The 25,997-nt window shown below is 39.4% G+C and overlaps 1 protein-coding gene across 4 annotated transcripts in view; it reads right to left on the bottom strand.

The window, feature by feature from the left end:
* Positions 1-25,997, bottom strand: part of ITSN1 (intersectin 1) — a 221,074-nt gene that overhangs the window by 76,864 nt on the left and 118,213 nt on the right. For all 4 annotated transcript variants that reach the window (XM_039228609.1, XM_039228593.1, XM_039228583.1 and 1 more), the window contains 5 exons: positions 21,808-21,895; positions 21,535-21,674; positions 7,294-7,421; positions 4,418-4,647; positions 2,082-2,203 (listed from right to left, as the gene is read on the bottom strand). In XM_039228609.1, coding sequence (XP_039084540.1) covers positions 2,082-2,203; positions 4,418-4,647; positions 7,294-7,421; positions 21,535-21,674; positions 21,808-21,895 — 708 coding nt within the window. The remainder of the gene's footprint in view (positions 1-2,081; positions 2,204-4,417; positions 4,648-7,293; positions 7,422-21,534; positions 21,675-21,807; positions 21,896-25,997) is intronic.

Below are 25,997 nucleotides of genomic sequence, written 5' to 3'. Positions count from 1 at the left end.
CCTGGAACTTTTTTTTGTCTATAGCCTGAGACAGAGACTTAACTTTATAATTGCCAAATACACAGCCTTCAAATTAGTCCTTAAATGGAATCTAGCAATGAGAAATCTGGTACACAAACCTTTATACCTCTTTTTTCTTTGTTGTTTTCTTTTTTAAGCACAACCTACCATACAAACTCAAAACATGTTTTTACTGCGACGATAACACCCAAAGATATGTGTACTTACACAGAATCAAAGTGATTTACAAGAAAAAAAACACTTAATAAGATGCAGACTTCCTGACGGTTAAATAGACTTACCCACTCCCCTTTAACCTCCACCAGGAAAGCAAAGGTTTGAAAGCAAGGCAAAATATGTTTAATGAAATGTTTTATTTTTACAGTGTATTACTGTAGTCAAATTACTCTATTCATCTAGTCAAGCGGGTGGTTAACTACTGATTTGAGGAAAAGTATCACTGTAACAAGACATGTTTCCAAAGAATAGCAGTATTTTCTCATTAAAGTATAGATCATTTGTAACACTTCTTCATTGTAACATTTTGTAACACTTCCTTATCTCAAGAAGAGAACACTACTTTTTTGTCCCTTGTGTTACAACAAAATCCAGTTTGAAAACATCAGGCTCTTCCCCCGCCCCCCCCCCCCCAGTGTTTAAAAAAATAACAAAAAACCACGACTTTGTTATGAGGCCCTCTCTGATGTCACATTGTACTCTCACACGTTTTAGATTCCTGGTGTGATGTTTTATATCTTTTAACAATTCAAATGCTTTAAAAGCCACAATATTTCAAAGACAAGGCAGCATGAATGAAGCTGCTTCAGGCCCCTCACAAACAGCCCAGGAAAGAGTCAGTGGTGAAGAGGCTGCCTTGAATCACTGTTCATGTGTATGAGCGTGGTGTCTCCGCCAAAGAGAAAGAACAGCTCTTTCTATAAAGAGTGAGGAAGGCTGGCACCCAGGCAATCAAACGCTGTTTGCTGAATGGAGGCTGGACTGTATTTGAAGAGGGTTTGTGACTGTTATGGAGATTTTGATTCCTGAAGAATCTGGGTATAATGGTCTTATATCTATTCTCTTTATTTCTAGCCCATGACAATTGGAGAAAAAAAAAACCAGAAAAAAAAGAAGAAAGGACTGCTATCTCTAAATACGAAACACACTATTTTTCTATATATTTTGCCACCCGAAAGATACTTTCTCCACCCAGAGATGAACACGTAAGTAAGAGAGCAATGACTGCTACAGCACCCTTTTAGTTCAAAGATGTGTAGTACCAGTATGAGAAGCATAGTTAGCTCAATTCTTGACTTTCATAGTTCTTTTAAAATCAGAACCATTCCCATCTTTAAACAAACAAAAAAATGCTAAATAGTAATCCAAAGTGTGACCATTTCTAAGACTCCTATTCTTAAATTATTATACTAGATGGAGAAACTACTGTTCTCTTTACAAAGTAATTAAGGTCAACCGCATTGCTTATATCTTCTTAAACTGGTGACTATAGTTGGAGTTATACTCATTATATTTAACTATTATATAATTAAAGACAATAAACTCTGACAAAGCAGAATTCTGAACTCTTTTATCTGCTCATTTGCAGAATTAGAAGGCAGATTAACCGTATGTAATTCGTGACTCTTCACACAATTCAATGATCACACAAAGGGGAAAAAAAGATGCACTGACCAGCAAATGCAGAAGTTTTCATTGGCAACCATGAAAATGATGATAAAGCATTTTGCACTGAAAACTATGTCTTAAAGACTATTCATAGTATAGAAGTGGTAATCTAAACTCTGAAACTACCAGACCTTTCTAGATTTAAAAACACACCAAAGCTGTGATAACCACCCATTTTCTCTAACACCTCTATTTTAAAGTGATGTTAGGATACATTTCTAAATATCAGCTTTCTTTCTGATAGGAAGGGAAGACTGAGCCCATACTTGAAAAGCCCAGATGCTGGATTACTGGATGTCACACTCGGTGACACCTTCACGCTGTCAAATAAAGTGCAGGAGGGGACAGGTGCTAATCATCGACAGAAATCACACTTTGACGGGAGTCTTTCTTACCATGACTATATCTCCAGGCTGGATCGTGATCTCATCATGACTTCTGGATTCAAAGGGGTAGAGCGCTCGGTAATACACCACCTTTACGTTCTCCTGTGCAGAAATTGTAAGTGGGCCTTTTTCTATTTCCAAAACAGTGGGGAGAAGGGAACAAAAATAAAACATTACACGGAACACAGATGCAGGACAACAAACCAAATGAATGACCTCTGCTCTACTGCCGCCCTCAACATCTGAATGATTTCCATCTATTCAAGGGATTTCTGAAGCACATACTTAGTGCCTCAGGAGAGCCAAATATGATGTCAGCAATCAAACCCATCAGAGAGTCCACTGGCTGACTCCCTGAACAAAGGCCATCCCAACGCCAAATGCAGTGAGGCTGTCTTAGGTCCCTGTGGAAGTGCCTCTGGGCTCGGGCTCCGTCAGTGCACATCTGTAAAGCATCAAGCCCCCTCTCCCCTTCCAGGGTGCCGAGTACAATGCAACGGCCAGAATGTGACCCCTGAACTGAATCAGCCAGGAAGAAAACTCCTTTGGCAGAAAGTAAAGAAGCACAACTCTCCATAGGAAAAGACACGGAAATGTTGGTATTTTAGGTCCCTAAAGCAATATAAAATGTAAGTGCTGATTTCACCAAGAACGATTATTATTGGTAATCCCTGGTGACATAAGTCTTCCTCTACATTCCCAGGGACCAGGACGTGTACCACACGACAGAATTTGTATGAAAATAATTTAGATTTCAAGGAAAAATTTTTAAAAATGCATGCAAGCAGATGATATTTTGACTCCTGGCTAATTTAATTACCTAAGCACGGCCCTCGGAACTTTATACCCTAGAGCTGCAGGTATTTAGACACACAGCTATTTTCTCTGAAAAGCAGTGAGGGGAAGGTTTTATCTTTATGCAGCCTTCAGCTGGATGGTGTGCAGAGTATCTCACAGACCAAAGGAAAAGGAAATCCTCATTTTAGGGGCACCTGGGAGGCTCAGTCGGTTAAGTGTCCAGCTCCTGATTTTGGCTCAGCTAATGATCTCACAGTTCATGGGTTCGAACCCCACACTGGGCCTTGTTCTGGCAGTGTGGAGCCTGCCTGGGATCCATTCTCTCACTCCCTCTGCACCCCACTCCCCCTCACCCCCGCTTATATGCTCTGTTTCTCAAAATAAATAAACTTAAAAAAAATTATATATAAAAAAGAAATCCTCGTTAAAAAAAATTTTTAACGTTTATTTATTTTTGAGAGAGACAGAAGAGAATGAGTGGAGGAAGGGCAGAGAGAGACGGAGATACAGAATCTGAAACAGGCTCTAGGCTCTTACCTGTGAGCACAGAGCCCAATGAGGGGCTCAAATTCACGAGCCGCAAGATCCTGACCTGAGCTGAAGTCAGACGCTCAACCGGCTGAGCCAGCCAGGCACCCCAATCCTCATTTTATACTAGGAGGCAAGATAAGGAACTTATACTAATTGCCTAAGATTGAGTACTGGTGAAATTATTTTCCTATCAACAAAAGCATTATTGCTTTCTCCCAAACTGCAGGCAGGGAGGGTGTAAGACCCAATTCTGAACCAACTCCCATTCTTGCCCACTGGAAACAGAAAGCACACCCGATGGAAGAGTGTGCTTTCTTTTCTTTCTGTATACCAATAAAATGCACACTGATAATCAGAATCACTATAATTTACCATATAAAGGAAAAGGCAATCACTTTCTCCAGCTGAGTATTATTCTGCAAAGCTGTACAATATTATAGAGCCACACAAGAATCTGAAAAATACATTCTAGGTTGCATCTGATGTAAGAGTTCATGTTTTCTAGAAAATTCAAAGTCTTTCATTTATCATGATTTGAAGAGGCAACTTATGATCAAAGGACAAAAAAAAAAGTCACAGTTTGTAAAAGACACGACTTTATGCAGTATGGACTGAAGACAGATCAGTGTAGGCAAGGGGGAAAAAGGGTCATTTTCTGGGGCTGCAAGAGCTCAGAAATTCCCAGAGAAAACAGCAAACTGGAGAAGCCACAGGTTCTTTCCAAATTTGGAATACAGGTTTACGGATGGGGCTCGGTAAGGAAACTCATGCCACTTTTGTCTGCAAAAGACTCTAGATGCCAGTGTAATAGGGCCCAAAGGCTGACATGGTGGTGGAAGATTAAACAGCCATCTTGTGATCCTAGAGAATGGACACCTGCACGGTCCCAAAAAAGGACACTGGGATTCTCATCTCTATGGAAGGAGCCAAGACCGGGCCTGATTAGATATGGAAATTTCTCAGGAAGATCTGGGAGAGAACACTCGTTTGCCAGAATGACTTTTGGCCCCTAATACCTGTGGTGGGCCAGGGGGCCTGGACGGCTGGCTTGGATGGTTCTTGATGCTGATGGAAAAGCCGACTCATTTTGTCTTGTGCATCTGGTTTGCCTTTCTCCTCACCGTCCTTCTTTTTGACACTCTCCTCCCTTCTGAGTTTCTCTTCATCGTGGGTCTTCCTCGGCCGCTGCTGCTCATCGTCCTGCTGCGCATGCTCACTCCACAGCTTGTCCCTCTCCTGAGCTCGTCTGTCAACAAAATGCTTGATTACAGCCAGGAAGCAATTCCAGTCTAACACTGCCTCGGTCTCTTTTCACAAAAAAAGCTCCATCTAGTCAATGGGATGCTAAACACGGAGGGAATACTGCTCTTCGGAGAGGGCAGCCTGAGTCAATGAAACAAAGGCTCTTGGGGCTCCAATTCTGAGTGAGATGAAATCGCATGACTCAGAAAAACACAGAAAGATTTCTGAAGTATTTTATAAAGAAGTTAGAAGAATCACAAAGATACTTCTCGATGATAAGACTGGTATTTCACCACAAAAACCCATAACACACACAGGAACAAATACCCATGACGAGAGAGCACACCCACATGACTGAACACACATGTAGCACCCCCCAAAAACTGAAGGTGAGAGCAACAGATTAGTTTGAACCCTCGAGGCAGCGGCCACCCATTACTAAATGATAGCCTCTATGCATTTTCTGGAGTTTGACAGCTTTCTGTCTCTCAAAATAGCTGACGCGAAAAGTATAATTAAATCTAGTCCCTGAAATGTAAGACGGCCTCATTTTGAAACCCAAGGAGACGACTAGGGGTGATTTTTCTCTCGTCGCAGGAGAGTCTATGAAATCACAGAAAACACTGAATGAAACTCAGGTGCAAAACGAAACGATATGATGACAGTAGTAACTATTCCTCCTCCTACATTAACTCTATTACCCTTCGCACCGGGAGGGCAGGTCTTATTACTGTCCCCATTTCACACAGCAGGAGGATGCGGGAGAGGGACTAAGTGCCTTGTCTGAAATCACACAGCCACAGCTGCCTGGGGTTCGGTCCCAAGCAGTCGGTTCCAGGCCCCGCACCCTGTACCCCTGTCCTGTGACATGGCCAATGCACAACGGTCATTTCCTGGAATTGGGACACTGCCAAAAGAACATAGTATAAACAGATAAAATCTGTATTTTCCATTTAAAAAATATTGTATTTATTTCTATGCTGCATGAATGTGAAAATTTGGTGCAGTAAAATTCTTAGCTTAAATACCTAACATTTTACTTAAAATTTTCAAATCATCTTTTAAGAAAGCGCGCGCACGCGCGTGCGCGCGTGCACACACACACACAGTTTTGAAGGGATCCCCTACGTATGTTGTCATTTATAACAACAACAAGAAAAAACAATAAAAATGTGCTTAATATTTTCTACTAATAAAAGGCATCATTTATAGTGTATAACTATGTAACTTCTGAACTTAATTTTTGGGTACTATTTATATGATTGTAAGCAGAAAATCTACCCTTTTTGTATTACGATATTTTGTGCTGATTTCTACTCTGCAGAAATATGAAAGTTTACCGCAGTTTAATGTGAATAATCAAAGTGTCTTATCGACTTTAAAGATAAGAAAAGGATGGAGTTAATCAGCACATCCAAGAAATGAATCCTTGAATCATACCCCAAGAAAATCGTAAAACAATCCTCTAAACTGGTTACACACCCTACCCACCGATCCACTGCTAATCTGTGTGGGTCCACTAATGTGGGGGTATTTGACAGTACAGTGCCGTAAATGTATTTTCTTTTTCTTACCGTTTTAACATTTTATTTCTCTAGCTTACCTTCTTGTAAGAACACAGTATGTAACATATACAACGTAACAAAATACGTGTTAGATGTAGGCGTCCTTCCAGTCAATGGTAGGTTATTAGTAGTTAGATTTTGGGGGGAGTCAAAAGTTATACTCAGGTTTCCCAACTGAACAGGGGGTCTGTGCCCCTAACCTCCTTGTTGTTCAAGGGTTAACTGTACTATCTACGCCCACAACAAAGTGTGTACCACTCTGGGTAGCTAAACGGAGAGAGAGCTCAGCTCAGTAGAGTCAATAACTTGCCTAAAGTATGTTTCTTCATCTTTTTATTCTAATATCAGTAACTGATTTTTTACCATGTATACTGTATCACTGAAATATTTGGTCATTTTTGTTTCTTGGAGTCAAAAATTAATTGAAATTTAAGACGCAAACATCCGGTCACAAAATCAGACGTCCTGCGAGCGAACAAATACGTTTCTACAACTTCCTATAGAAAGTTACAAGTAATAAGAACAAACCACAAACACAAATATTCAAACAAAAACAAACAAAAACATGTGTCTGTATCCTAAGCAGCAGCAGCAGCAGTAGCAGCAGCAAAATTTCTCCTTTTGTATTCAAGTTTAATTTGCAGTTGAAGAAAAGACGAAAGAAGCCGGAGTGGCACTCTGTCAGTCAGTCCTATTGCAGCGAGGGCTCAGGGGCTTTGATTTCAAACCCAGCGCTCAGGACAGCCACTGTTATTAAAGGGCTGTGAACTGGAAACGTATTTTGGTCATGGGCATGCAAATGAGCATACCAAGTGTCCTAATTTCCTTGTATAATTCCATTTATCTACACAGGAGTAGCTCGGGAGAGCTCTGGAAACTCAACAAAAACTTCAGGGGGTACTTACATATGCAAAGATTTATATATACGCGTATTTGTGCTTGCATGCGTGAGTGCGCGCGCGCGCGCGCGCACACACACAGACTGAAGGCTCTTTCCGGTCAGTAAATACTTGCAGAAGCCCCACGAAGAAGAATGAATACTCAACGATCCTTCAGCTGGCTCCACAATCCACCAGAAGACTTACCTTTGGGCTTCTTCTTTTTGTTTTTCTAATTCTATGATCTTTCGCTCTTGTTCTTTCTGTTTCAGGCGTTCGGCCTCTATGGACTTTTGTTTCTGGAGTTGTTGTTTATTATGTATTTCTCTTAGTTCCTATAAACAATCAGGAAACAGTTCATGTAATAACATGAGGTGATTGGCATTTCCACCGTTTATTAGCACGCAACATTTCATGATGGGGAAGTCTAGGCATTCAGGAGACTAACATCTCAGACTTAAAAAGAAAAAAAAAGCGCTAACTCGGAAAACTGAAATCACTCTACATTTTGATATGAGTATCTCCAAAAGCTGTTCCAGATTATATTCTAGTGAGTCATAAGACATTACACCATTTCCATTACATGCTTTAGAAGGAACCTGGTAGTGAAGGGCATTAAGGAAGCTACATTGTTCAAGACTTGGCAATACTGGGGCACCTGGGTGGTCAGTTTGTTAAGCATCTGACTCTTGATTTTGGCTCAGGTCATGATCTTACGGTTCATGGGATCGAGCCCCACATTGGGCTCTAGTCCCACGTCGGGCTCTAGCCTCACATCGGGCTCTGTGCTGACGTGGCAGAGCCTGCTTGGGATTCTCTCTCCCTCTCTCTCAGCCCCTCCCCTACTTGGGTGCATGCACTCTCTCTCCCTCTTAAAATAAATAAATAAATAAATAAATAAATAAATAAATAAATAAATAAATATTTTTAAAAATTTGGCAATAGAAATGGACTTAACCTCTTTTAAGATATGGTGATGATCATTAGAAAAACTTCAAGGTACTTTCTGATACTGAATCAACACCAGCCTCTACTGGCTTGAAAAATACACTTCTTCACACACCACCTCCATTAAAACCTCACCTTCTCTGCAATGCTGTCTTAGAACAAATGGATGTCGCTCTGTTCCACAACCTTGACTGTCCACACCAGGGTCCGTTTTTCTTCAAATCACACCCTACCAGAGCTTAAGTGTGAAGCTGTCAACTGCCCCAGGCTAACCCATCAGTCAGGTTGCAAATATATGTAATAATGTGACGATCACCACCTTGGACCTGACCTCCTCATTCGATATCAGCCCACAGGAACAACAGGGATTTCCTTAGCAGACTACTGAAAATAAAATGCATTTTATGATATTTAAAGTACTCAAGTCAGAAGGTTAAACACCCAAAAGTGTGAATAATAAAGAAATGCCTGTGTGGGAGGGGGGAAGGGCTAAATGGGTAAGGGGCATTAAGGAATCTACCCCTGAAATCATTGTTGCACTATATGCGAACTTGGATGTAAATTAAAAACAAAAATTAAAAAAATAAAAAAGAAGTGCCTGTCCAGGGGGAACCCTCAATCCCATAGGAACCCAATGGTCACTAACACGTTCCGCTACCGCGACTCTTCTTGCATGTGTCAACAATAAAGCAGATGAGTCAGTGCCCAGTAGGGCCAAGGCTGTGTTTCCAGGTGACCTCTCGGTCTCGGTAACTAGGGCTACTTCCCCAAGGCGGGAGCCCTGGGGACGTTTCGCTGAGATATAAGAACTAAGGTCTGCCTTGTCTTCTTCATCTTGTTCACTGGTTAAGCCCAAATGGGTAGGTTTCTTCCTGCCTTAAATTCCTACCTTCAGATTCATTCAGAGACTGAATGAAGGCAGAGCACTGTCTATAGAAGATCAGCATTAAAACGCACTTATTCCTAGAGAAAAGTCCTAAGGGTTTGGCTAAACTTTTCCTGCTAGCTACACTGTTCTTAGGATAAAGTGAGAACGCATGGACAAGTGTTTCATAAACCAGAAGTAGACTTGGAGAAGTCCTAAAAGGGACCAGTGAGATACAAGAAAAACTTTGCAGATCAGGTTGGGGGGAGGTGGTTCTGAGGGGGTATAGGTGCTGGGGGAACAACTGAGGGGAGCAGGCACTGGGAAGATGGGAATGGAAGGAAGGGACTTCAGTGGGGAGTCCAGCAGATGAGGCTGGGAATATCCAGGCAGGATACGGCAGCAAGAATCAGCTTTGTAGGCACAAACTAGGGAGCCATATCTCCTATAGCAGTGGCCTTGGACATGTGACTTGGGTTTGATATTTTAGAGACAAATGGAAAAATCGGGCCAATTCCTGTTACAGTAATCTGTACTCTTGGTTCAAGTTAATATCTCTGTGTGAAAAGGAAAACTGCAATGGGGTGATACTAAATCAATCTCTAAATGTCCGAAGAGAGGGACCCAAAAGTTAGGCCCTGTGCAGATAGCAATGGCCTACTACCCTATCATTAGCCCAATGGCTGAGACCCTTTAAAAGAAAGGGTAAAAAGTGACTGAAAAGCTTGCTTTTTTAATTTTAACATTTCATCAATTGCATAAAGTTCTTTTTTATTAAAAAACATTTTTTTTTACATTTATTTATTTTTGAGAGAGTAAGACAGAGCATGAGCAGGGGAGAGGTGGAGAGAGAAGGAAAGAGAATCTGAAGCAGGCTCCATCTCTGAGCTGTCAGCATAAAGCCCGATGTGGGGCTTGAACCCACAAACTGTGGGATCATGACCTGAGCCAAACTGGGACACTTAACTGACTGAGATACCCAGGCGCTCTGCATAAAGTTCTTAAATAGGCTCAGGAAGAATAATTTATGGCAAAAGACAATAATCAAAAAGTACTGAACTGGGAAACAAGAAACCTGGATTCTAATCCCAGGTCCCTGACATGGGCCAACAGCTGAGCCAGAGTGGATGACCCTTAGCGTTTTCTATTGCTTTAAGGTCTGTGAAATTCTTAGATGCTGTTGATCACATAAAAAAATTACTCCTTATTTATTTAAGTGTCCCTTATTTGGGGTTTTATTCTTATTACAGGAATAAACCAAAAAGGCATAACTAGTAACCAAAATAACTCAGCTGAAATTAAATACAAAAGAACAGGGGTGCCTGGGTGGCTCAGTTGGTTGAACATTTAATTCTTAGTCTGGGCTCAGGTCATGATCCCAGGGTCGTGAGATCAAGCCCCATGTCAGGCTCCTTGCTGAGTGTGGAGTCTGCTTAAGATTCTCTCTCTCTCTCTCTCTCTCTTTCTCTCTCCCCAACCCCCCCCCCCATCCTCCACTTGCATGTTCTCTCGAACAAACTTAAAAATTTAAAAAAATATACAAAGGAGGTGCCTGGGTGGCTCAGCTGGTGAAGTATCTGACTCTTGGTTTCAGCTCAGGTCATGATCTCATGGTTTGTGAGTTCAAGCCCCACATCTCCCTGCATCAGGCTCTGATCTGACAGTGCAGAACCTCCTTGGGATCCTCTCTCTCTCTCCCTTTTTCTCTGCTCCTTCTCTGCTCATGGTCAATCTCTCTCTCTCTCTCTCTTTCTCAAAATAAAAAAATAAACAAAAAAACACAAAGGAAAAAGAAATGCCAGGGGAAGAGTAACACATTTTAGTTTGATGTTCAGGAGCCTATTATACAGTAAAAAAGAAAAGCTGTTACTTTATCCAGGAAAAATCTATTTCCAGACAGAGTGACAATCAAAATATTTAGTAGCTACCGCAGAAGCACTGGCCATGACATACCAAAGCACCTATGAACACACGTTTCCTTTCTATCCTGGGCTCTAGTGATTGGATATTGACTTACACATTGTTAATTACCAGATACAAAGTAAAGATAGATGGAAGTAAAGTTAGTAATGTTTTAGAAGGCATGATAAAATAAAAACCAACAGGAAATGAGTTTAAAGAATCTAAACAAAACAATTTTTGGATGTATCAAATATACATGATGGAAAGTATTTTAGAATTTTAAAAGCAAAGTTGTTCTTAGGTACATCAGCATCACAGGACAGGCTGAACCCATCTCTGAGCCGTATAAATAAGTTGTAGGTTTCAAGGACCTCCAAGGAAAAAGAACTTGCAGGAGCCGTACAACAGCAGATGTCAAATAAGATAACAGAAGGCTCTAGCATCTTGTGATCCAGATTTGAGGACTGCAACATTCTTCCATCGTCTCCATCATCTTCAAATACTGCTGTGTATACAACTGTTAGAAACTCAAGATGTTGTGAACAGGAAGGCATTCTAGGTTTTCCCCTCTTTCTTTGGACTTGGGAGATTTAGATGGCATGAACCAAGATGAAGCAGGAAATTTATGATTTCTAGGCTTTGGTAACTTTAATTTTAATTTTTTTTTATGTTTATTTTTGAGAGAGAGAGATAAGAGAGGCAGAGTGTGAGTGGGGTAGGGGCAGAGAGAGAGAGGGATACACAGAATCTGAAGCAGGCTCCAGGCTCCAGGCTATCAGCACAGAGCCTGATGCAGGGCTCGAACTCACAAACTACAAGATCATGACCTGAGCCCAAGTCGGATGCTTAACTGACTGAGGCACCCAGGTGCCCCAATAACATTCTTTTTCTTTTTTTTTTTTAATGTTTTATTTATTTCTGAGAGAGAGAGGGAGAGACAGCATGGGCAGGGGAGGGTCAGAGAGAGAGGGAGACACAAAATCCGAAACAGGCTCCAGGCTCTGAGCTAGCTGTCAGCAAAGAGCCCGACATTGGGCTCGAACCCACGAACCGTGAGATCATGACCTGAGCTGAAGTTGGACGCTCAACCGACTGAGCCACCGCAGGCGCCCTAGTAATGCTCTTTTTGAAGTTGAACTTCTAGGAGGACAATCTATAGAATGAAGGAATATGTACGAAAGAGGAGTTAATGACTTGCCTTTCTGTGCGTGACAAGGGACTTATGGAGCGGGGTCCCTTCATCTGAGGGACAGAAGACTACACTGCTCTGTTACTCTCTTTCAATACCTCTATTTCAGAAATCAAGTGTAATCACTGTTATTTAAAAGTAGCCTTTTAATTTTTTCAGGGAAAACATTTCTAAGGTGACAAATACATCTGGTGTCATTAAATTATTTATTTAGGAAATGACAGGACCATTGGGAGAAGTAGCTATGAAAACCTTCACTGCTTGAATTGTACCACCTTTTGCTGGTGGTCAACCTCATCAAGGTGACCCTGCAAATCCTATTAAATCTTGTCACAGTTACTTCTCTATATTATAACTAAGATAAAAAGAGAACAAATGAGGAATTCCTGAGAATCAAAATTCATTCTCTCACTTGTGGCTCTTACTAAAATTAGTTTTTCCTAAAATCAATAACCCTAGAGTCACATATTTATTGCCTGGCTATTCATCTAGCAATAAGGTATTGAGTATACAACTTTATTGATTTTTCTTCTGTGAAAAATCTATTTCTTCTATTCAAGAGTAGATGTTTTGAATATGTATAGTGCATGGTAACTTGATATTATCTCTTAATACAGTATAATGGCTTTTTTAATAAAGAAGAAATAATTAAACATGTATTGAAGAAGACTAGCTATGTGTTACAAATATATAAGAAAACTAAAACTACAGGGGTTCCTAAGTGGCTCAGTAGGTTGGGCGACTGACTCTTGATTTCAGCTCAGGTCATGATCTCATGGTTCGTGGGATCAAGAGCCAGGTCAGGTTCTGTGCTGACAGTCCAGAGCCTTCTTGGCAGCTCTCTGCCTCTCTCTCATTCTGCACGCACTCTCTCTCAAAAATAAATAAACATTAAGGAAAAAACTATAAGATATGTAGTGCATATAAATTAAAATGGTTAAGATTTTTATCACCAATAATACCTATAGAATTCTAAGATGTAACAAAGTTTTTTCATCAGGGCTTATGAATAAGTTTTGGCTCAGGGAACAGTATAAAATAGCATGCAAACTGGGCTATGGGCATTTTTCTTGCAGAGAAGGCTCATAGCTTTCATTTGGTTCTGAAAGGGGTCTTTGATCAAGCACAGATTATGAACCATAAGAAGAATATAATCGCCAAACAAAGATTGTGTCATGTATTAGCAAAGATAGATGGAAAATAAGCTTACTTTTAACTTTGTTCCTTCAACTAAGGGGGAGAAACCACTTATTTTCCCTCAAGAATTAAGATATTTGTACCATAAAACATCTTTGGACATCCTATGGCATGAAGCCAAAGTATTTCAAAAGCAATATGCTTGACAAATTGAATACTCAAGAAGATTCAACTTTCTTTGCCCTGCGAAACATGGCTCACTTTCAAGTTTACTAATGACAGTTGTTCTACTGCGATGAAAGGGGCACAGAATCACTTGCTTTAAAAACTGTGACTGTTTCTTCTTCCTTTGGCCTTAAGAGACACTCAAAAACAGGTGCATTACAGGAAGTGACATTACGTGAAATATAGGCAAATGTCCACCTGAACAACATGTATGAGATTCCTTTTCATAAACATTACTCAAATGCTTATAAAGAGACAGAAGAATTAACTAGCAGTGGGGCATGGAAAGGCTAGTAGTTAATGGAAATTTATTGCTAATTTGGTCATTTAACTTTTCTGAAGGATTACTTTGCTTCTGGCTTTTGCCTCAGCCTGTCTCATGGCAAAATGAGACAAAATAAACACACCTTAACTACTTGAAATTCATGAACTCAACATTTTAAATCAAAATAAAACTGTTTAGGACACATCTCTTATGTTTATAAAAATCTTCATTCTGTTAATATGAAATTGACCTCACAGGAAACGGATCTAGATGCCAGCATCAAAAATTTTCAGGTGTTTGTTTTGTCTCAACCTAATACTTACAGAGTGTCAAAAGTAGAAATGCTTTCATATAAAATAAATGTCACTTTATTTCTCACCCAGGGATATTATGTAGCACACAATATCAGAATTTTTAAAAAGCCTTCTGAGCTTTAAAATACAGTACCTTTTGTCAATTAAGTGGTTGTGAAACTGAAAGGCAAAGGTTGCGAAAGTAGTTGTGAAACTGAAAAGCAAATCAAAAACAAAATAAAGAAAGGAAAGGAAAGGGAAAGCAAAGGGAAAGGAAATCAAATCAAATCAAAGCAAAGCAAAGCAAGCCAAAAATCAACAAACCCAGTTAAGACAGGGGAAACTACCTGCGTGGAGAAACCTGAAAGGTAGGTTAAATATTTTGAAACATAGGCAATGTACCCAAATCAAAGTAGACTGATTTTTCCATTCATTACCAGATTATAAAATGTATTCACTCTTGATGCATTAAAATGGGAGGAATATAAAAAATATATATATGTCAATCGGTTATTTAAATTCTGAGAAGGGCTATGTTTATGTTTAAAAACACATTTAAGTATTATTCTGAATCTGAGGTCACTATTCAACCAAATAGGAATTCCAGTTCTTCATGGCACAACTGGCAGTCAATCTATCATAAGTGCTACAAAAGAGCCAAAGACGAATGCACAGAGCGTGTGCGTGTGTGTGTGTGAAGGGGTGAGGAGACAGGTGGACAGAAGAGGGGAAAAGAACTAGAAAATCCTGCGCTCTTTATAGTTAGAGCTAATTAAGGATCTTCACCCACATCTTCCATTTTGTCCTGAAAATCTGAGTTTTCCCAAAATGTCTCAACTTAATTTAATAAAGTGATATCCCATTTATTTTAAATGCATGTTATTCGGGGCACCTGGGTGGCTTAGTCGGTTAAGTGTCTGACTTCGGCTCGGGTCATGATCTCACAGTTCGTGGGTTCGAGCCCTGTGTCGGGCTCTGTGCTGACAGCTCAGAGCCCGGAGCCTGCTTCAGATTCTGTATCTCCCTTTCTCTCTCTGACCATGCCCTGCTTGCGCTGTCTCTCCCTCTCTCTCTCTCCCAGAAGTAAATGAAACATTAATTAAAAAAAGTTTTTTAAAAAATAAATGTATGTTATTCAAGGGGTGCCTCAGTGGGTTGAGTGTTGAATTTCTACTTCAGCTCAGGTCGTGATCTTGAGCCCCTCACTGGGTCCCCTGCTGTTAGCTCCCTGCTTCAGAATCTCTGTCCCACTCTCTCTCTGCCCCACTCTCTCTCTGCCCCATGCCCGTCTGTATGCATGCTCTCTCAAAAATATACATTATAAACAAACAAATAAATAAATAAATGTTATTCTAAAGGATAAAATGATCAAGGATTCTGGCTAAACGAGAATAAAAGAAGAATACGTTTTTCTCAAAGATTGAATTCTGCTTTTTTCTCTTTCCCAAGTCACCTTTTGTTAAATATGTTTTTAAAACCTCAGGAGAAAAACCCACACTATAAAAAAAAACCTCAACCAACCAACCAAACATATGGGTACGGCATAGAATCTGGTCTATACAACATATACAACACCTGGTTCATTACTTTGAGTCTCTGGAATGTTCTAATTATTTTTCTATATTCAAGGACTCTACATAAAGTTGCCACAATCACAAGTACATTGGATGACAGAGTTTTATTACTTCTGTGCAGAACAGGTCTTTTCAAAAGGATCATGGGGCGCCTGGGTGGCTTAGTCGGTTAAGCGTCCGACTTTCGCTTAGGTCACGATCTCGCGGTTCGTGGGTTTGAGCCCCGCGTCGGGCTCTGTGCTGACTGCCAGCTCAGAGCCTGGAGCCTGTTTCAGTCTGTGACTCCCTCTCTCTCTGACCCTCCCCTGCTCACGCTGTCTCTCTCTCTCTCTCTCCTAGAAATAAATAAAACATTAAAAAAAAATTTAAAAAAAAAGAAAAAACAAAACAAAAAAACCCCAAAAGGATCATATAGGTAAAAATAAAATTTAATCTTGAATAAGGTAAGGTAGTAAACTATGAAACAGCCAAACAGTGTTCTACTGATATGAGAAGGCAACGCTGTCATTTTATTTGAATTTATACCCACGTCTCTTGCTGTCTCTGTATCTCGATCTCTTTCTGGATCTTTCCCTTTCCTTCATTGTTTCCCTTCACATTCATTTTCCCCCTGACTTCTCATTCTGTTCTGCAGCTCGTTCTCCAACTCTTTTCTTTTTTGCCCTGGTTGCTAAACATTTTGCCTTTACTGCCTTCATAATGAGTGAGGCTGCCATGAAAGCAAGTGTCTGAAGCCAAGAGCATAAAATCCTCAGTTAAGCCAAAAACCTTATTTACCATAACTGGCTTTCTCAGTTCCACATCAATTCAGTTTTCAGGAGCAACTTTAAGAACAGATGTCATATGGGCAGAATTTATATCTTTAATGGCCTCTTGAGTAGTTTAAGAAGCCTGATTTCCCAAGCATATTAAAAAATATAATTCTTCATTCTGAATTAGTCCTAAATAACCAATTTTGCTAAGAAATAAAATGTCCACTTTTAGAATACTATTACTGACTATAATACTGTCTCCATATGATGGAAATAGGCACGCAGACCCAAATCATGACTGAGTGTTGACCTTCAACACTGTGCAACCAAGTGGCACATTCAATGATCTAATTTTTTTTTTAGTGTTTTATTTATTTCAGAGAGAGAGAGAGAGAGCACGAGCAGGGGAGAGTCAGAGAGAGAGGGAGACACAGAATTCGAAGCAGGCTCTAGGCTATGAGGTGTTGGCACAGAGCCCAACGCAGGGCTTGAACCCACGAACCATGAGATAGTGACCTGAGCCGAAGCCGGACGCTCAACCGACTGAGCCACCCAGGCGCCCCACATTCGATGATCTAAAACACTTGTCATAAAGACAAGACTACAGTATACGGTACCTTATCCAGCTTGTGGTTCAGAGCTTCCACCATCACACACAGAGTTTGTCAAGAGGCAAGATTCACCTATACTCCACGATCTGCAATAACTAATCAGTTTTACAAAGAACACTCAGCACTTGATAGACACTGAGCACTCATCTGCGTGGGGGAAACGGGAAGCACAGAGCTGGAGATGGTCCTTCACCCTTAGGCTGAGAAGGATGTGCACTGCCTGCGTAGGGCATGGAGACCTTTAGCAACGAGTCTAAGTGGACGACGCAGCCCAGGAGAACTGCCAGGCACTCCAACATGGAGTCTTCCATTGCCACTGACTGGAAAAAGGAAATGCTCCAATGTAAATGCCATTCACATTAGGACTTGTCCAGCCACAGTGACTAGATGGGAACTGACATGGACTTCAACTTCTCAACATGAAACACAACGTCTAGCCTCTCTGAGTGATGAATTCTCTTATTTGCCGTATGTTTGAAGCCTTAAAAGCTATAAGGTGTACATTATGTACATAGCATAGTTAAGACATGCAAATATGGAATACCGAGCTGTCAGCGCCAAGGAAAACTGTTACAGTAACTATTCACATTGTCAAGGGCAAGGGGAAGTCAAGTGCTTCTATCTGAAAAGTCCCTATCGGTAATATTTGACCCTTGCTAGAACCATAATTTTATACCTGCAAGCAAGGCACTATATGTACGAAAAAACAAGCATCAGAAAGTCTCTATGTGCCCTTGAGGCAGCTAGAGTCTTCCAAATACGTTAAGAGTTTTGATTCTCCAGTAAAATGAAGTTAAAAGAGAAAGTCACAGAAAATAATTTTAAATCGATGTTTTAAGAACCACAAATATGAGAGGATTACTGATTTCTTAGCATGAGAAAATATTTGTTGCATATGGAGTACATAAGCAAAAAGTATGGTAAACAAATTTAATCCACCGAATTAAAACTACCTTAAGAAGTATTAATTCCTGCTAGCAACATCAATTATTCATGATTAAATCACTGGCCAGATATTTCATTTGATCATCAAAAAGCTAAAATTTACTGTTCATATAAAAGGCAGCATAAATATAAAGGCTGCCAATTGGGATTTCTAGCACAAAGATAGTCACTGCCTCAGTGTGCTATCATTTCTGCCCACCCCTCACCTAGCTCTTTCCTTCGGTCTTAAAAAAGCAAAGTGTATTTGCGACATTAAGATTTTTCTGCTTCTTTTTTCAAGTAATTCTTGGTTTGGTGTGATAAATTAGAAAAAGACAGATATTCCGTGGGATTATTTTTGGAACATAAAAATATCACATCTGTGAGGTAAATGTCTATCAAGATACATGAAAAAAGAACCTTTCCTGAAAGGAAAGCATGAGCCCTCAATTTCTATAAGATCAGGTAAGAAGACTGGAGACTTTATATGTTTCATATCCCTGAATCTGGAGCTGTTTAAAACACAACTGCAATTGTAAGCCTGCTCTATGTTCTCAATACGTTGCCACCTATATGAAATATACACCTGTTAACTTGACTGCAAAAGCAATTCTTTGCCTCTTTAATTAATGACTTGAGCATTTCCATCACTAGTTAACAGGGCTTGGGTGAGGAAGTAGGAATGTAATTCTTCCTGAGGTAAAGAGAAAAGAAAGACTCTTAAAAGAAGAAGGCATCTGAACTAGCCACCTGGTAGAAAGTACGAAGTCAGAGTGCATGTTTAAAAACTAAAAAGGAGAAAATGATAAAACATACCTACTCTTTAAACTCTTCTACATTCAAGAAACTAAATACATTTAAGGCATTCACATCGCTGTCTTTAATGCTGAATCTGGGCTAAAGCAGGGTGCTATGATTTCCTACTTGATCTTGTAACTAAGGGACTAGACAGAACTTTGAGTGTGCACTAAAAGAAACAGAAGACTCACTACGAGTAGTTGGTTTACCAAAGAAATAAAGAAATTGGTTTTTGTTCAATCGAATCCTCATTTGTGGAGCCAGCCACTGAATACAGGCTTAATGTTCTTTCAACTAATTTTAAAATTCGGCACACCATAAGGTACCTCTCCAGGGTCACTATACTGGCCGCTAATGAGTGAATTACACTCTTCTCCTAGAGGAACTATCTACACGAATATAAAATAAAACTGCTAAGTCCCAATTTCTCTTCTACACTTTCCAGCTGGTTTACTTTTGGGAGGGGAAGGTTTCGGATAAAATGAGTTCACACCACCAGATAAGATGTGTGAAATGACTGGACAATCGCCAAGGTTTCACTCCCAGCAACAGAGAAGTAATTTTTGCATCATTAGAGCGAATGCTGTAAAGGCACCACTGTATCAAGAGAGGCACTGAGGAAACCCCAAGGGTCAGAACGCTGGCTCTCCTAGTCCACTGGATCACACAAGAGTTATAGTTACTAATGAATACATGCTCTAAAGTCAGGGGAAAAAATGCTTCATATTTGCCAATGTGACTACCACAAAGAAAAGGAGGCAGGAGATACTCAGGGACTGAGTCTTAAAATTGCCTCTGGAGTTGTCTCAATCGAATTATAAATCTTTTGATTGTTTGATTTAAGTGTTTCTGTTGTGGCTTCACCAGGCATGAGAGGAATACTCGAAATAACTGTAAGGCAATAAACATATTTGTTGAGTCTTCCACACCAGTTGCTAAAAAGCTATACTGGCTTGTAATTTTTTACTCTCTACACTAAAGTTAATAATGGAAAACCAAAATAAAAATGAAGACAGAAAGGAATGTTCTTATTTAAAAATGAGTATATTTAGCAAAAGGAATAAAATGGGATAAGGGGCTAAAGTTAGCCTTTGTATCAGCAATTCTAACAGTAAAGGCAGCTTCAATTAAACACAGTTGGAATCACACCATATCATGGGGTGTTCTCTTTAGCGACGGCAACAGCAATTCAATGGCCAAAATAATTCAAAAATAGACTCAGCATCTGGGGAAAAAAATCATCCACTGCAGGGTCATCCTCTAATACATGAACTTTATTTTGGGAGTTCAATTTCTAGAGATAGGAATCCTAAGATCAAGGCAGAAATCTGGACTATTGCCTGGGTTTAGAAGATACCTGCATATTTTTTTTTTAAGGTTTTCTTAATTTATTTCTAGAGAGAGAGAGAGAGCGTGAGCAGTGGAGGGTCAGAGAGAGAGGGAGTCACAGACTGAAACAGGCTCCAGGCTCTGAGCTGGCAGTCAGCACAGAGCCCGACGTGGGGCTCGAACCCACGAACCGTGAGATCATGACCTAAGCGAAAGTCGGACGCTTAACCGACTAAGCCACCCAGGCGCCCCAGAAGATACCTGCATATTTAACAGTTTATATTCTAAGAAATTATTAAAAAGCACTGTGATCCTATTCTTTTTGCTTAAAATAGTGACAAGTCAATGAGAGTTAATGTGAGCATTTTTATTGGGCTTATTCTAGAGAGAGAGAACTTACAGCTCTACTTTCAGCAGTTACACATCATATATAATCACATACACACAAGTGTGGAACACACATATAGTACACACACACACACACACACACACAAGCACATATTCTGTGTAAGAATGAAAGCGAAGAAAAACACTCAGTTGGCTCAAGTAATACTTCCCCCAAGAGCACTTGCTTGGCATTGTACAACAGAAAAGTTCATTACCTATTACTCTGGGGAGGCTTGGGGAGGGAGAGACACAAATACCTCAAACTGAGATGTCTGAACAATTTGGCCTAGAATCTCATTCCAAAGGCCAACTAAAAATCGTAAATAGGCTTCCCGATTTTTTTTCTCTTTTTAATAATAAAGGAGTTGTACTTTTTCTGAATGCCAAAAGCAAAATTAGCCAGAACTAAGTATAAAGGATTTTGAGACGGAAAATGAAAATGAGTATCTAAAAAAAAAAAAAAAAAAAAATGTGGTCCATTTCTTAGAATAACATAATTGATTAAAAATTCCAGTATTTACTTAAATCTACAGTATATGCTCATTGTTGGGAGGAAATGAACTGTTTTGCATTCTGGTTTCATTATAAAAGTTAAGAGTCTTAAATGATAAAACTGTGCAGTTAAATCAAAGGCACCAATCACAAGGAGGCTGTCATAACCACTTTTACATTCCTTAAGAGCTTTGGCATTTTCCTAAATTTTACCATGTAAACATGACAAAACCATCTACCACTTCTCCACAGAGACAAAAGCAATTACTCCACTAAATAATAACATTTTAAAATGTGAGGTAACAAAATAAAGATTTCCATTCAAGGACAATCTTAAAGGTAAGAAGTGGCAGAAAAAGTCTTAGTTTTCAAAGGGAAAACAATCCCTTTCTATTAATCTTCAAAGAACAGAAGACAGAGTCTTGCAGCCTGGCTTCTGGACTCTCACTTGCTGTAGTTACCAAAAGACAAAAAGATGGAGATGTATAAAAATGTAATTCAGGTTCAAGACAGATGTCATGTGGGGGCCACTTCCTCAGCTTTCATTTACAAACACCAAATTCATTTTTATATGTTAAAGAGACACGTGCAATTCAGAGGACAGGTTGTGTTCATCTGTAAGTATGAAGGCTTTCACGGAGGCTGATGAACCAGCATAATAAATTTTTCTACCTGGGATTAAATATCAACTAATCATCTGGCCAGTCAGAAAAATTAATAGGTAGCATGGATATGTAGGGACACAATGAATAGTTACCTTCAGTTGATTATTGAAAATATCAATCTCCTGTAGTTTCGACCTGGTTTCTTTCTCAACTTCATCCAGTTGGTCTCGGAGCTGCTGACGAGCCACTTCTTTTGCTTCTAATGCTCTTTTGAGTGTCAGAAGTGAATCTCCTATTTTAGAAAAACATTGCAAGACAAGAAAAGCAAAGTGGCAGTGAGGAAGATGCATTTTAAATGGAGGAAATTTCACTGGAGGAAATTCTTGCCAAAAGGAAAAGGCCAATTTGAAAAAGAAAACACCTACTGTGTAAACTGTTTTGTTGAACTTGTTTTAATTGGTCATTGAGTATCTGTTTCTCTGGAATAAGTCTTCCAAGCATTTGCTGAGCCTCCTAGGAGAGAAGGAGGAAAACGACAATGAATTGACAGGGAAACCTACGATGCCTACGTGGGTTTCACGTCCAAGCAGACGGAAGTCACTTTTCCATCTCTCAAAGACTCATCTAGGGGCGCCTGGGTGGCTCAGTTGGTTAAGTGTCTGACTTTGGCTCAGGACATGATCTCAGTCTGTGAGTTCGAGCCCCACATCAAGCTCCGTGCTGACAGCTCGGAGCCTGGAGCCTGCTTCGGATTCTACGTCTCGCTTTCTCTCTGTCCCTCCCCTATTCACGCTCTGTCTCTCTCTCTCTCAAAAAATGAATAGACGTTAAAGAAAATTAAAAAAAAAAAAAGACTCATCAATCTAATCTCATCCCAAATCCTGTATGTTGAAATTGTATCTAATCACTAGTCAGGGCAGCGCCTGCTTCTTGCTAAGCAATTAACTATTTGCCAAATGCTCTTCACTGAAATGAAGCTAAGACAGTTATAGCCCTCTTGAGATTTCTTAAATTTTTGTTGACTTCCTGTCTATTTATAAGCTTGAAAAAATGTACTTTAAGTACAACTCAGCAGAGAAAACTGAAAGGAATCTACTCTTCCTTGCACTGGGATCAAACGTAAATACAATGACCTTGTTTATAAACTGACTCAGTAGTCTGAATAGGAACTACTCTTATTCTGAACTTGGATACTTCTAAGGGCTGAAGTGAGGATTACCATACATCTGAAAATGGAAATAGACATCAAAATGAGATTCCTAATAATAGAATCTTGGCTGCCATATATGTTTTTCCACCATTGAGGATAGATCTACAATTTTAAACCGGTACACAAAAGTCTCGAACCGACTATTTTTTTTAACTGATATAAGAAAAAAGCTCACCCACTCAAAGACTATTAGAGTTTTCATGGATGACCTGTCAGGCACCGCAGTTGCTTTTCAACTGAAATTATCTTCTATCGTTTCTACACATTTCAGTAAATGACAGCCTTTCCAGTACAGAACAACAAATAGTTGATGTTCATTTTTATCTTGAGCACTGGGTGTTCTAAGTGATGAATCACCAAATTCTACATCTGAAACTAATATTACACTGCATGTTAACTAACTGGAATTTAAATCAAAACTTGAAAATACAATCTCTTTGCATTGATTTTTGGTTTGAAAAAATAAAAATGTCAAAACTGAAAATCTTCATCAGAGGCTAAGGGGCAGTCTCTTTTGGAACGACGATCCTTACATACAGACTGGCTTGTGTAGAATAAATTGTTGTGTGCTCCAAGTCTGAAGAGTAGACAGATTTAACTCAACAGACAGGATCTGGAAGCATCTTCTCACATGAATGATCCGCACCCCTTTCCCCAAATCTGGACAAAACAGAATCTACAATTCAGACTGTTTCCCCAGAAAGAGCCTGCCAGCTGAGTTTCTCCTACTCTCCTCCCTCCACTGCGGAAAGGCCTCGTACCCAATCCCAAAGTTTCTTCCCCGAACCAAGACAAACAATGATGCATCAAGATAAAGCCAAGCTCAGATCAGAGACTGTTTTACTCCTATCAACATCACTTTTTTTTTTTTTTTTTTTTTAAATTTCTGAGAGAGAGACAGCGTGAGCAGGGGAGGGTCAGAGAGAGAGGGAGATACAGAATCTGAAGCAGGCTCCAGGCTCTGAGCTGGCAGTCAGCACAGAGCCCAATGCAGGGCTCGAACTCAGGAACTGTGAGATCATGACCTGAGCCGAAGTCGGACGCTTAACCGACTGAGCCACCCAGGCGCCCTTCAACATCACTTTTAAATGCCAACCTAAGTTTCTGAAATAAGTCAAACCAGTATGAAGAGCCACCTGACCTAGCTGCACAGCAAATACTAATTCCAGTAAAGAAAGGGAACCAACATCTCATAGCTTGTGATATACCTGGCCTTCTTCAAACCATGTGTTATTTTTCACTTCATTACTTTTTCAGGAACCCTGATTAGTATTATCAATAAGTGAACATACTAAGTGCCAAGCTTCAATAATAAAAATGTACTTGGTCACACAGCATTCAGCGAGATAATAAGTAAACATATGGCCTTCACTCCTAAATTTCCTAAGACAATATTTTATGAAACTTCTCACAGTTAATGAAAGACATATTAAAAAAGTTACCATAGAGAAGAATATTCTTTTAAAAGGTACATGCATTTTTTTAATATGTTCAAACAACTTCTAGCAGTGAACATCTGATACTGTTACATTATATGTCATATCCTAATATCTCAAATCGATCAGGACTTCAAAGTACATGAAACAATAACTGACAGAACTGGGAAGAAAGTGGAAAAATTTATAATACTAGAGCTTTCAACAGCCTTCTTGCAACAGCTGGAAGATGTCACAAAACTAGTAAGGACAGAGAAAACACAAAAACACCATGAATCGATTTGCTCTGATTGACATTTATGGGACACTCCACCCAACTATAACAGAGTACACATTCTTTACAAGTGCACATAAAATAGTCACCAACACAGATCATATGCTGAGTCATAAAATAAGTCACAGTAAACTTAAAAAGACTAAAGAGAATTGAAATCATACAGAGTTTGCTCACAGTTTATAACATAAATAAATCAGAAATCTGTATGATATCTGGAAAACAATCGAAATATTTGGAAACTAAACAGCATAATCCTAAATAATCCCATCAAAGAAAAAATTATCAAGGAAATAAAAGATTTTGAATTGAATGAATATGAAAACACATTAAAAATTTGTGTAATATGGCTATGACAATGCTAGAAGGAAATTTATACCTTAAAATATTTGTATCAGAATTGAAGGTCCAAGTTCAATAATCTAAGCTTTCTTTTTATGAAGCTAGGAAAAAAGCAAACTAAAGCCAAAATAAGATGAAATAATAAAGAGTGTAAGTAAAACGAAAAAGAAATACCATAGAGAAAAATCAATACAACCAAAAGCTTATGTAAAAAAAAATCCATGGAACCAATAAATTTCTAGATAGATTGATGGAGAAGATGAAGAGGGGAAAAGGAAAAAGGAAAAACTGAAGGCGTAGAGAAGGTACAAATTTCCATTATCAGGAATGAAAGAAGTGACATCACTACAGATAGTACAGACTTGCAAAGAATAAGAGAATATTCTAAAACAACTTTACACAAATAAATTTGATAACTTGGATGAAAGGAAAAAATTCACTGAAAGAGACAAATCATTAGACTCACGAAGAAACAAAAAATGTGAATACCCTTATATTTATTAAATACATTTTACAATTAAAAGTCCTACCACAAGGGGTGCCTGGGTGGCTCAGTCAGTTGAGTGTTCAACTCTTGATTTCGGTTCAGGTCATGATCCCACGGTCCTGGGATACAGCCCCAAGGTTGGGCTCTTTGCTAAGTGTGGAGCCTGCCTGAGAGTCCCTCTTTCCTTCTGCCCCTCTCCCCTGTACTTTCTAAAATAAAAGTAAAAAAAAAAAAAAAAAAAAAAAAATCCTACCACAAAAAATACTCCAGGCCCAGATAATAACTTCAGTGACGAATGAAAAATTTAAAGAAAAAATACATTTCGACACAAACCTTTTTAGAAAGCAGAGGAGGAAAGAACATTTTCCAACTGTTTTCTTACTTATTACCCTGATAACAAAACCACATAAGGATATTACAAGAAAACTATAAACCAATATCTTTCATGAACTTAAATGAAAAGATAATAAAAGCAAATTGAATAGAGTAAAATATGTTTTAAATGGTAATACATTATGACCAAGTACGGTTTATCTCAGGAATAGAAGGTTGGTTTAACATTCGAGTTTTAAAATTTTTTTTTTTTAAGGTTTTTATTTATTTCTAGGAGAGAGAGAGAGAGACAGCGTGAGCAGGGGAGGGTCAGAGAGAGAGGGAGTCACAGACTGAAACAGGCTCCAGGCTCTGAGCTGGCAGTCAGCACAGAGCCCGACGCGGGGCCCGAACCCACGAACCGCGAGATCATGACCTAAGCGAAAGTCGGACGCTTAACCGACTAAGCCACCCAGGCGCCCCTAACATTCGAGTTTTAATCAACATAAATCGCCATATGAACAAAATAAAGGAGAAAAAACAAGTAAACATCT

This window comes from Hyaena hyaena, unplaced genomic scaffold (genome assembly GCF_003009895.1).
Source record: "Hyaena hyaena isolate Hyena2069 unplaced genomic scaffold, ASM300989v1 scaffold_2, whole genome shotgun sequence".
NCBI classification, from domain to species: Eukaryota; Metazoa; Chordata; class Mammalia; order Carnivora; family Hyaenidae; genus Hyaena; species Hyaena hyaena.
The sequence above is the reverse complement of the archived record's forward strand: the minus strand, read 5'-3'. Positions and strand labels throughout refer to the sequence as shown.